The 13,680-nt window shown below is 40.0% G+C and overlaps 1 protein-coding gene across 1 annotated transcript in view; it reads right to left on the reverse strand.

Annotated features, from left to right (window-relative positions):
- Positions 1 to 8,811, reverse strand: part of FAM120A (family with sequence similarity 120A) — a 103,341-nt gene extending 94,530 nt beyond the window's left edge. Inside the window, exons 1-2 of the mRNA XM_014534195.1 lie at positions 8,769 to 8,811; positions 1,861 to 2,107 (exon numbers count right to left, since the gene is read on the reverse strand). Of these exons, the coding sequence (XP_014389681.1) occupies positions 1,861 to 2,107; positions 8,769 to 8,807 (286 nt within the window). The 5' untranslated portion in view covers positions 8,808 to 8,811. The remainder of the gene's footprint in view (positions 1 to 1,860; positions 2,108 to 8,768) is intronic.
- Between the last annotated feature and the right edge of the window lie 4,869 nt (positions 8,812 to 13,680).

The raw sequence follows: 13,680 nt of genomic DNA on the forward strand, positions 1-13,680 counted from the left end.
GAGGCCAGCGGTGCTGTCGGGATCATGCTGGCAGCGATGGTCCATTGGTGCCTGGGCCCTTCTCCGGAGATTGGACCTGCAGGACTACTGAAGGAGTGAGTGGCTGTTGCCAGGCTGGTGGGCCACAGAGACCTGTCAGTCTGCTGAGCAGCACTCCCGCTGTGGGAGCACACTGACCACCAGGGGGCAGCTCCTGCATTGAGCGTCTGCTCCCTGGTGGTCAGTGCGCATCATAGCGACCGGTCGACTGGTCGTTTGATTGACTGGTCGTTTGGTTGTTCGGTTGTTCAGTCACTTAGGCTTTTATATATATAGATATTTAAAAATATGAAAGCATATTTAGAAAATTAGTTTTAATCCTCCAATCTCAAGTCACATAAGTTGCCTAAGAAGACAGTCAGAAAACAGAGAAGTGCAAATTTAAAGACACATATATGAGATTAGATCCAAACAAAGACAATTTATGAAATCAGAATTTTGTTGACCAATTATGGTAGTTACACAATTTACTAACACCAAATAAAGTGAAAATGTGTGGCTTGTAAAATGTGAAAATTTGCTTACAATAATTTCTAATTGTGTATAACTTTTTTAGAATGTTCATAAAAATCTGATAACTAGAAATTCCTAAAAATGCTCCACAATATAATTCCCATACAACCAGATTGGGCCACTAACCTCTACAGATACAAACTGAGAGTACAATGTGATCTCACTCTCTTGAGGCCACATATCTTTCACAAAGGGTTTATGTGCTACAAACAGCCCTCAATCCCATCACTGCAGCTCATGGATTTTAATCACAGGAGGGCTTCGCTCAAAACATATTTATACTGCTCAAAGCATGCTTACTTATATTGCGGACACAATTCTTACACACTGGCAGCAACCTAGAAGTGATATTCAAGTAGTTACAGGCATACAGACAGAGAAACCGACAAAAGAAAAAAGAAAGAAAATAACTATAATATCCAGGTATAAAGTGACAGTTATTTTTTAAGCAAATATATATATATATAAAATCTTAGTTAAAATAAGATTTCTTCCTTTCCTTTCTATGTATTCAACATAAGGAATTTCTCCAAGGGAGTTTTTATAGATATGTATATATTTACTTAAAATGTCGGCATTGTAAACAAGGTAAGATAGTTTACTTTTGTTGCTTTTCTTTTAAAGTAGTGAGCGTCCCAAAAGTGAAGGGGGGGGTGGGAACCACAGCAGATTTTCTTCTATAAGAAACACAACTTATGCCAAAGGTTTAAATGTCTAATTTTCAGAGTCGGGCTGTGTTAACATTTGTGATTTTTTTAAACTGTTATTTTGCCCAAACTTTAAGTGAATTTATTAACAAAATTAGTTGTTCAGCCTGGACAATATAATACATAAATGAACACATTAGAACAAAAGAAGCACATTATGAGCAATGCCAAAAATAATATTAAGAAATGCGTTTGAGCCCTGATCGGTTTGGCTCAGTGGATAGAGTGTCAGCCTGCGGACTGGAGGGTCCCGGGTTCAATTCCCGTCAAGGGCTTGTACCTTGGTTGCGGGCGCATTCCCAGTGGGGAGTGTGCAGGCGGCAGCTGAATCGATGTTTCTCTCTCATCGATGTTTCTACCTCTCTATCCCTCACTTTCTCCCTTCCTCTCTGTAAAAAATCAATAAAATATATTAAAAAAAAAAAAAAAAAAGCTCAGTTTAAAAAAAAAAAGAAATGCTTTTGAGGAGGAACCCATTCCCTGGTTCTTTTGAAGTTAAGATTGAATCCAAAACACTCCAGCTTTAGAAATTAAAATATCAGTGTGTTCTTGGTACAGAACTCCTTTATGACTTGAGGTAGCTTTCACACTGCCCACCTACCTAACAGAGCGGCAAAGATAGGGAAGCGGTTTGGGTTCAGGTCCAGCTGCTTGGCCACTTCATGCATCAGGTATTGGCTTGTGGTGAGACTTTTCCCATTCCGGCTCAGTTTTAGGGCGTGGGCACTGAAATAGTAGGGGATGTTGCACAGCGCGTAATCAGAGTCGTACGCAACCAAACCATGAAAGCCGTTTTCTCTGCAGAAACCAATGACTTCTTGATGATGGTCCTCGATGCTCTGTGCAACCTGTGCAAGCGAGAAGGACACTTGATCAGAGGCCAGGCAGCACAGCAGCACATGCTCAATGTGCAGACATGTCTATACAGAATCCAAAAATTTCAGATATGGGAAATATCCAAGACAGCCAGAAGGTCCAGAGTGCCACAATAAAGTGTGCAGCACATTGCTCAAATGGGAAATCATCTCCTTGTCAATAACATATGATCCCATCCATCCACACTGCAAATTAGTTTTTTCTTTCTTGTCAAGGTCAAAGATCATCTTGCTTACAAATATACAATGATAAGCCCCCTGACCCCCGCCCCAAACCCAGTATTTTGAAGTAAAAGAGAGTGATGGAAAAAAAGAGAACAGGAAAATAAAGAAGTGGGAAGGAAGATGACAGAGAAGCCAGCTACCCTCAGTGAAACCAAAATAATTTCTTCAAAGTAGATCAAATGTGTCAAATAGGAAAATAATCAGACAGGGTTTTAAAAAAATAAAAGTCAAGTATTTCCATCTCCTATAGTTAAATACTCTGAAGCATTCAGCATATGGGGATAATAACAAGAGTGAACACATTCACCCCCAAATAATTGTCACATGCTTATTCTGTGCAAAGACCAGTCCTAGTCGTGTGGCACCAGGTTCAGAACGACCATGGGGACTAAGTCTAAATTTACTGCCTTTTTAGTGATGAAAAAGTCACCCGCCTATCTCTAGTGTCTGTGACATACAAAGGAGGGGCTGAGAAGCAAGTCCCAGGGAAAAGTAAAAGGCACCTGGATCCTCTCTGTTCCTAAACACACACCAAAGGCACTGAAAAACATTTTCCTAAAATATTTAAAGTTAAAAACAGTCAATTCTTCTCTTGCTGTTTCCCAAACTCATTCACCCAACTGAAATGTGCAGTTTTTGTTCCTATAATAAAGTAGTTTAGAAAACATAATTTTAAACTAAATCAGGTGATTCAGCTAAAGGTGAAAATCATGTGCCCTTAGGTGTAAATTTCTACAACCCCACTGTCCAGTATGAGGCTACATAGAATTAAATTACATTAGAAATTAAGTTCGAGTGTTCAATGGTCACCTACTGGATGTCACTGTGGAGTTACTCTCATTTTTCATTGATTTTTGTAACAGAAGCAGTCACCAAATTTTATTGGAAAGTTAGTTATAATGAAATCTCATTTAGAGGCAAACTTCTTAAAGATGCATATTTAAAGGAAAAATACTTTTCTGTATTCCTGAGATAAAGTTTTTGATAAAGATATTTCAGTTTGTAAGAAAAAATAAACTATACAATTAGTCAACTAATGTTCTATTTCTTAGAATAGGAAAATCTTGTTTTGTTATATCCCTTAATCTAAAAATATTGTACATTCACTAAAATAGAAAAGTATAGTTAAACAAGAAAAACTAAATTAGGCCAGCTTCAGTTCCTCACATTCTAAAAAGGATAACTTTCAAGTCTAGGCTCTCTACCTCAACTCACTTATTATATACTAGTAGAACTTTATATATGTACAGCGATGTTTCAAAGCATTTTTAAATCACTAGGTCCTGGATATTTTGCCAACATCTTAAGTCTCCATGTAAGAGAAGACTTACTGTTAAAGTCTCTTAAGAGGCCCTGAAATGAAAGGGTATGAGTTACCACACCCTTGCTCCCCACCTCTGCAAGGAGTTCTAGAAAAGACAGTGTGGCTGCTTGCTCCATAGACATCTTTCAGAGGAAATAAGGCAGAATTAACGTGTAAGTTGAGTATCACATACTAAATATTTATATTTTATAACAGAGTTTATTAACCCATTCCTCTGGGAAACCGAGGCTGGGAGCAGTTCAGAGACAGGCCCTGCCCATCTCCAGGAGAGTAGTCCAGAGATGACGTGGCTTGCCCACTTGCTGCCAGCTCCTGGGCAGCGTGTCTCACTGCATTCTTACCACATCATCCTCACCACCACTGGAGGCGAGAGAAGGGGCTGCCCTTTGGGCACTGCCTAGATGGGTGTTCCATCAGAAGAGCCAGGTGCACGGCCGGAGGTGTGTGTGCAGCCCCACCCTACCGAGCCTGGGGAAAGTGGTAATAGGTGATGGCGGCAGAGTAGGCAGTTTATCAGTCTAATCTGACACGATTTCAAGGAAGGCTGTTGGGTTATAAAACAATAGGCAATGTATTTCCAGAGTTGTAAGATGGTCATGCTCTCTGACCTAGTAATTTTACTCCAGGAAATAGAGCCTAGGACACCAATGTACCCAATAAAAAACACTGGGAACATAAAAAGTATCGGGGTAGACTCCTGTGAGAAAAAATAAGTTAACAATAAGGAGCTGGGTAAATACACACGCTACATGGTGCTGTGAAGAAACTTGGAAAAAGCTTATGACAAAATACTAAACAAAAACCATTTCAGAATATACTATCCTGTATATACAACCATGTAAAACTATGGGAAAAGACTGGAAGGAAAAAGACAAAAACCACCATAGCTGTGTCAGAGTGGTACAGTTATGCTTCTAAAAGACTTTTAAAAGAAAAAAATCAATAAAAAGCTGAAACAGCACTAGTATGAGCCATGCCCATACTGTCCACATCTGTGCCGCCAACTGGGGACAAATGCTCCTTCTTTCACATGCTCCTTCTTTTAAATGCTCCTTCTTTCAAATCCTCTCTTGACAGATGACAAGGTACAAAGCTTACTCAACTGCATGTCAAGGGTCCAGCTTGGTGCCTGGCAAGCACCACAAGAATGGAAATGGAGGGTCTCATTTCGGGGGCCCCCCAAAGAGCCTTTAAACTACCTATAAAGATTAACAAGATATACTCTGTTCAGTGAAAGCCAACATCCGTGGAGACTTGTAGAGAATTTCCATCTGCCTCCAGAGAGTGAAATGTGGAGCGCTCCACAGTCACCTCTTTCCCAAATACAATTCCTTGTTCACTCAGAACATTTGGTTTCAGACTAGCATTAAAAAGCAAAGTGGCCCTAGCCGGTTTGGCTTAGTGGATAGAGCGCTGGCCTGTGGATTGAAGGGTCCCAGGTTCGATTCTGGTCAAGGGCACATGCCCAGATTGCAGGCTCGATCCCCAGTAGGGGGCGTGCAAATGGCAGCCAATCAGTGATTCCCTCTCATTATTGCTATTACTATTTCTCTCTCCCTTCCTCTCTGAAATCAATAAAAATACATTTTTTTAAAAAAGCAAGGTGAACGAACTGTTAATAATTCACAATACTAATTAGCAAATGATTAACAACACCTTCAATTATTCCCCCAAAGCTCACCCAACATTAAACAAATACTTGTCTGCTAGAATTAAGCTCCTAAAACAAAAAAATAAAGAAATCACGCCTATAAGCATAGACTTGAGGCCTAAATTAAAGCAAAGTGAGGCAATCTGTGCCTGTCTTGCTCATCTTGCCCATCTCAGGCACCCAGTGACAGTGATGGGGAGGGGAGCAGAACCAAAATGTCTAGGTTCCAATTCTGGCTTGATGCCCAACTTGCCTAGTAAGAATGTAAAATCAGTGGATCTTTTAAGGTTCCTTCGATTTCTAAAATTCTAATGTTCTTCCCCAAGATTAAAACCCACTATGTCTTTATGCGAGGAAAGGCAACATGGCATTAAACACTGCAAGGTTCCAATGGATGCTAACTGTCTGGGTGGTGGACACATGACTATGTATCTGTCCAAAGTCAGATGACTGTACATCTCATATAGGGAATGAACTTCAATGCACACACATTTTTAAAATATCCGCCAGGATGGCAGGGGTACCAGGACAGAATGCAGATTGACAAATGTATCGAACTGTATTGTAAAATATCTGAAATAATCCCACCGAGTTGGGAGGGAGGAGCTCCCCAAAGTAACTTTGGAAAACGAGGTTTTGAGTGGAAGCTGTGAGGACAGAGACACACAGACACTGAACACGTCTTTGTAATCTGCCTGGGGGCGGGCGGGGGTGAACAGCGCAGAAATCACTCACGTGTGTAAGGTGGCAGTAAATAGATGCTGAGTTGGCTGGTGTCTCCCCGTTATTGAATGGGATTAGAAATGTGCAAAGGGAAGGAGGAGGAGGCCAGCATGACCCTGTGATGCTAGCTTAGCCATGGGGACATCCGTAAGAACTGGTGTCTAGGTGACAACACAGACAAGCAGGCACAGAAATCATTACAAGTCAGTCAGTATGTGCATCTCTCAAATGTGAGCTGAGGGCTGAGAAGCAGCAACACCCCAGCAGTGAGAACACCTGAACCCAGATCTGGTTTCTAAATACTGTTCTCCATTAAAAAGAACCACAACCATGGAGGAAAATGGGTGATGCTGGGACAGGGAAACCCAAGGTAAGTCCGGAGCATCTACCTCATGGTACCAGAAAGGAAGGCAGTGCTCCTAACGAAGGACGGGTGTGTCAGGGGGACACAGAAGCCTACCTGAAAGATACCCCCTGGCCAAAGCTGGAACAATTTGTGCAATAAGATAGCATGTATTAGGTTATAACCCAATAACCCAAAGTACAAATGAATACATGAGTCCATACTGATACATATAAGTATTGAAATAAATACAGGGAGAAGAATTCAAATAATGTAAAATCCCTCTGCTGCCTTTGAATGTGAGCTGGACTGAATAATGGCTTCCAAGAACCAAACCAACAAGAGAGACAACTGTCATATCACAGAGCAGAGGCCCAGCAAATACCACCTTCACCAAATGACCAGGGTCACAACCAACCAAGTCCTGCTCACATCATGCAGCCCATGGTCCAGTGTGATGAGACGGGCACTGCACCTCTGAGTATTTCCCCCAAATCACAAGAAAACATCCAACAGCCAAAATCAGAGGCCAGCCTACAAAATACCTCATCAGTCCTCCAAAGTGTCAAAAGCAGCAGAGGCTCAGCTGTTCCAGACCAGAGGGGAACAACGAAACAAGACAGCTTTAGGAACAGGGAGGGTAACCAGGATTGGGTCCTTGAGCCGAAAAGGACACGGGTGGAAAACGGATGAAATATGAATCAAGTGCATGATGCAGTTCAGGGTCCTGCACCAATGCTAATTTCTCAGTTTCGATAATATCAGCTCCTGGGATGTTAACATGCATGGAAGTTGAGTGCAGGTTACTCGAGAACTCTCTGAACCATCTCTGCAACTTTTCTATAAACTTAAAATTAATCCAAAAAAGTTTATTTTAAAAAGAAAAGTGTCAATGACTGCTTTCAGCAACTTCATCAGGTGGGCAGGCAATGTTTCCAAGAGCCTATAAGAGAAAACAACTCTCCTGGGGGAGGCAGAAGGCCTTCCACAGACGGAACTGGGTTAACTACAAACCTGTGAGTGAATGAATGAATGAAGTCCAACAACCAAGAGTCACAGAGCCTGATAGAGTCAGGTGCATTAGACTAGACGGGGTAAAAAGACGACTTGATGCAATTTGGGTGGGGACAGGAAAAAGGGCTGAATTGTGTCAAAATAGACCTTGAGAAGCAGTTAATTAACAATTAAATTCAGAGCTTAACCTGTGGTAGGCAGGTCTGACAGGACATCAGCTGTTCTTTTACCTCGAGTGTCTTTTCTTGTCTGAATGGCTTTATTCCCGTTTCCCATCTCCTGCCTAATTGACAGTCTTGCCTGTGTTCTATTGCTCCAGTTTCCTGGCCTTCCAGATCCTGACTTGAACTAGACACAGTACAATGAAATTGGTTTGTCTAGTTCTTAATTCTAGTTTTAGAAGTGAGCAAAATTTATTAAATACAATGTTGGGAAGAATATTTCAATTTGAACTCTCAAAAACTAAAAATTGAGCTAAAAAAAAAAAAAATCAAGCCTGAAACTTACTTCATTACAGGTGGTAACAGAAGGGAATATAGCCTCCCACCCACAGAGTGAGCCATACTTGGAATCAGCGTGGCCTCCTTAAGAACTACCACCATGCTGGAAACCAGAGACCACCTGCCACCTTACGGGTAGGAGGCCATGATGTATTTTTTTGTTTTTTGTTTGTTTGGTTGGTTGGTTAATCCTCACCCGAGGATATTTTTCTATTGATTTTCAGGAAGAGTGGAAGAGAGAGAGAAAGACAGAGAGAAACATCGATGTGAGAGAAACGCATCAACTGGTTGCCTTCCACAAAAGCCCCAACCAGGGCCCAGGAGAGGGAGGAGCCTGCAACCAAAGTACGTGCCCTGGACAGGAATCAAACCCAGGACCCTTTGGTCCATAGGCTGATGCTCTAACCACTGTGCCAAACCAGTTAGGACGCATGATTTATTTCTGCTGTGGCCACCATCACACCATATCAAAATGCAGCTTCGGATCAAGGAGGTGAAATCCTGGAGCTTCTGCGTGCAGAGCACGGAGCGCACTGGTCTTGCCACGTGCTGTGGGAGCTACAAGACCAGGAACCACCAAACTCCTTGCCTGCCCTCTCCACCCAGCAGTCCACAGAAATATGGTGGGTGTAGTCAGCACGGAAGAGTTTCAGTAGCTGGCAAAATACCCTATTTTTGGTCCCAATGAAGTATTTTGTACTTAGCTAGGGAAAATTTTTTGCTACTATATATTTACCAAAGTGTCCTAGATAAGTTTTTTATCTTAATAGTTTTAAGTTTCATCATTAAAAAGGCAGAAAAATCAAAACTTGTATTTTTACAAGGAATAATGACTAAAAAATTCCCAAGCTTACTTTGTGAGTGTAATTTTTATTAATGCTGAAAGCAGCCATGGGGACAGTCTTGTAAGAATGAAAAGGTAACAACACAATTACTTACTCCTATCTCCAGTGAAGAAGCACTTGTACAGTGAGGTTTTGTCTCTGGCACCAGGTGAGTGAACTCCACTGCCTATTTTAATACTTTCTGTACTTCCATTTCTTCATCTGCAAAGATAATAGTACTCCCCAACCTCATAGGGTAGCTGTGGTAATTAAATGAGTTACTATATATGTAAACAGCTCAGAATCATTCATAAATAAAAAGCACTTGATAAATGTCAGCTACTATTTATTTTTAAGTAAACTATGTGAAAAAGGATCTGCTTCTTCATACATTTCACACAGGACCTGAAATACTATGAATTGTCATATATAGATTTTCTGACACAAAGAAAAACATACTGTATGTGGTTTTTCTTTAGAATGATTTTATACCAGCTCAAGGAATAATGTGACACATCCTCCAGCCAGCTACCAGATTTAAAAGATGTAAGTCAACCTAAGCACAAGAGGATATGAGCTGACCTAAATTCTTTTGTTTTTAAGGAAAAAAAAAAAAAGAACAGCTTTCATCTTTATCCAGCTGAACTGTAGTCACTAGGTATTAGGTGGGTAAAACTTAGGCTATTTACTCCCTACTTGAGTCAGAAGAAGAATCAAACCACTAAAGTGAACTCTAATTTGGTGGAAGATTTTTATTTTTGTTGCTTACTTTAAAAAAGCAATTTAAACGTTATAACCTACATTAGCTATGTCTCTAAAAAAGAATCTCTCCTTCTTAAGAGATCTAAAATCAAACCGAATAAGCTTCCTAACTTACATATTTCTTGCCTACTGATTGCAGTGGTCTTGAATGGAAAAATAATTTCTTTTAAAACAAAACAAAAATAAGTAAATAAATGGAGTAATATAGGAAAAGATCCTCAGCTTCATTCATCATAAGGGAAATGTAAGTCAAAACTGCAATGAGATATCTTTTCATACCTAGTAGGATGGCTACTATTAAAAAAAAAAAAAGCCAAAAAAACAGAAATAAGTGTTAATGAGGATGTGAAGTGAGAATCACCACACGTTGCTGGTGGGAATGTAAAATAGCATAGCTGCTATATAAAATAGTACGATGCTTCCTCAAAAAATTAAACATAGAATTAGGACATGACCCAGCAATTCCATTTCTGGGTATACACCCAAAAGAACTGAAAGCAGAAACTTAGACAGACATTTGCACACCCATTTTCATAGCAATATTATTCATAATAGCCAAAAGGTGAAGGAGCCCTAGCCGGTTTGGATCAGTGAATAGAGCCTGCAGACTGAAGGGTCCTGGATTTAATTCCAGTCAAGAGCACATACCTCAGTTGCAGGCTCCTCCCAGCTGCAGGGCCCTGGTCAGGGCTTGTGCAGGAGGCAACCAATCAATGTGTTTCTCTCACACCTATATTTCTCTCTGTCTTTCCCTCTCTCTTCCACTCTCTCTAAAAATCAATGGAAAAATATCCTGGAATGAGGATTACAAAAAAAAAAAAAAAAATAGTGAAAGCAATTGATAAGCAAAATGCAGTATATACATTCAAGAGAATATTATCCAGCCTTCAAGACGAATTCTGACACATGCGACCACATGCGTAAGCCTTGAATACATTATGCTAAATGAAGTAAGTCAGTCACAAAAGGACAAATACTGTGTGATTCCACTCATATGAGGAACCTAGAGTCATCAGATTCTCAGAGACAGGCAGTAGAATGGTGGGTGCTAGGATCTGGGGGAGGAGGAACAGAGAATTAGTGTTTAACAGACACAGAGTTTCAGTTTGGAAAGGTAAGTTCTGGAGATGGATGGTGGCGATAGTTGCACAATAGTGTTCATGTACTTAATTTCAGCACAATTTTTAAAAATGTTTTCATTGATTATTTTAGAGAAGGAGGGAGGGAGGGAGGGAGGGAGGGAGGGAAGTATTAATGTAAAGAGAGAGAGAGAGAGAGAGAGAGAGACGTAGTAATGTAAAGAGAAACATCTATCAGAACTGTACCCACCCTGACGAGGGATCATACCCACAACCTGGGTATGTACCCTGACCGGGCATCAAACCAGCTACCTTCCAGTGCATGGGACAACGGTCAACCAACTGAGCCACATCGGCCAGAGCAATTTACCACAATTTTAAAATAAAAATTTATAATAATGAAGTGTGACACCCCTTCTTCCCATCTTCTCAGGAATCTCAGGCCCTGGACTCTATGATGTAACATCCAACTTGACAAAAGATAGAAGTTTTATTTTTCCCTTGATAAATGACATTGGCATGCATGTAATGGACTGTATCTGCCAGACTATATAAAAGGGTGATTATTTCTTTTTTTCATTGCAATCTTTTTGGCAGATTGTCTGTGATGTGATTGTAGCACGGGTTCAATAATAAAACTGTTTTCTTTCTCTGCTAATGAATAAATAAATAAGACAGTGGCTGTCATAAAAGAAATGCAAATTAAGCTTTATAAACTTTAAAGGTAAAATATAAAAATGATAAAAAGGAGAGTAGAAGAAAACACAAACATTTTATTCAGTGTCTATTTAGCCTACTATATTAATTTCATAATAACTCAGCTAGCTCCTAGCAATAATATTATTGTTAAAAATCTAATTCTAAAATACAATACATTAAGATTTAAGTTCCAGAATTCAGGGAAGAACCTCAGATGGATACAATTTATTTCAAGAAGGTGACACTTGCAAATTCTTCACTGAAATATTTTATGACTAACAGAGGTGCGGGCTAATAAAAAGCCACAGTGCTTGTGCTTATCCAAGCAGTGCAGTGAGGCAGTCCCCCAGTCTGGACTAGTTGGCACTCCTGCTCCTGAGATGAAGGTACTGCAGACCTATGAAAAGTTAACCCGCCAGCAACACACCCGCCAATATACTTTTCTACACTAACCGGCAAAACACCAATAACATGGTAGGTTCAGTCTTTCTAAAGCAGCAATTTATTCCAGAGACAAGTAGGAAATGCCAAATGACTAGGGCACAAAGGATAAAGTTTCTAGATCACAGATCCTTAACTACTGCAGACTTACCATCACCTTTGCATATAATTCAGTGTGTCAGGTTCAACTCTATACTGGCCCTAAGATGCCTAGAAAAACTGTTCCATAGGACCAGGTAAAACAAGGAAGATGGCATGATTCAGTCAACTTCCCTAAGCAGTTGATTTTTATGTTTTCAACACAGCTGCTAAGAAGCATAAAGGGCTTATTCAAAGATAAAGCCTTTGTGCCAGGTGGCAGGCTGAGACTACTTATCTGTGGAACTGACTCCACTGGATTTGAACACAAACTTTCTACCACCCTCCTGCCATAATACTGCCTTGCACAAGGAGACTGAGTAGCTGGTAAGTCTGGAATTGGTTTACTTATCTACTTATCACATGTATTTCAAAGACCTACTACTGCGCACCAGGTAATGCTCTAAGAGCTAGATAACAGGTGATGTCATCAAAGGACTTTCTACAGAAAACATAAGAATAGTAAAAAATAAAACAGCCTGACCAGTGTGGGTCAGAGGTTGAACCTCAATCCATGAACCAGGAGGTTAGGGCTCGATTCTGGTCAGGGCACATGCCGGGGGCTGCAGGCTTGAGCCCCTATAGGAGGCATGCAGGAGGCAGCCGATGGATGATTCTCTCTCATCATTGATGTTTCTCTCTCTCCCTCCCCCTTCCTCTCCCTTCAATCAGTTAAAAAAAACAACATATTTTTAAAGAAAGAAAATAAAACTAAAGATGCCAGCTATATAGAGACATTTGAAGAATTTTAGAATATTTTTATCTAAAACTGATTCGTTTATGTCTAATTGTTCTATTTAAACATTTCTGTCTATACAGCCAATGGAAAATAAATCTAATTTTCCAAATTCTAAAGTATCTCTTCAGGGTGAGGGGTGGGCAAAATGGGTGAAGGTGTTCAAAGTGTACAAATTTCCAGTATAAAATAAATGTCTTGGGGATATAAAGTACAGCATGGCAACTATAGTTAATAATACTGTACTATATTTGAAAGTTAAAAGAGATCTTAAAAGTTCCCATCATGAGCCCTGGCTGGGTGGCCCTGTTGGTTACACGTTGTCTGGTATACAAAAGGGTTGCAGATGTGATTCCGTGTCAGGGGACATACCCAGGTTGCAAGTTCAATCCTCAGCTGGGGCATATACGAGAGGCAACCAATGGATGTTTATCTTTCTCTCTCCCTCTCCTTTCCACTCTCGCTAACAAAAATCAAACAAACAAAACAAAAGTTCTCATCAAAAGAAAATTTTTTTTATAACTATGTGAGGTGTTAACTAGACTTATTGTACTGATCATGTCACAATATACACAAATAGAGAATCATTATGAAAGTAATGTAATGTCAATTATATCTCAAAAAAATTTTTTAAATAAAGTACCTCCTTCTTCATATTACATGGTATTTGGCATTTATCCTATGGTTGATTGCTTACTAAGACTGGAATTTGTAGTATGTGCTAATCAGTTTCTTTTCCTTATATAAATTCCCATTGTACAAAACAAAATGAAGAGCACTGTGGGTCTAGAAACATTTTAGAAATGGGGTGTGTAGATGTGCGTATTTTAATTTAGAAAACTAAGTTGTATTTTTTATTACTTCTCTTCCTGGTATACTTAGAAATCTCTATTTCAAACATTTATATGGCTTTACTAAAGGCCCAAACTTTGGAATTCTTTGATTTGTTCACACCAGGATTTCCTAGCTTATGCACTACTGGTATTTGAGGACAGATACTTCTTTGCTGTGGGATTGTCCCTGTGCATTATAGTTCAGCAGCATCCTGGGCCTCTGTCCACCAGATGCCTTCAAGTTGTGAACACTA

This window comes from Myotis brandtii, unplaced genomic scaffold, assembly GCF_000412655.1.
Source record: "Myotis brandtii unplaced genomic scaffold, ASM41265v1 scaffold1260, whole genome shotgun sequence".
In the NCBI taxonomy this organism is placed as follows: domain Eukaryota; kingdom Metazoa; phylum Chordata; class Mammalia; order Chiroptera; family Vespertilionidae; genus Myotis; species Myotis brandtii.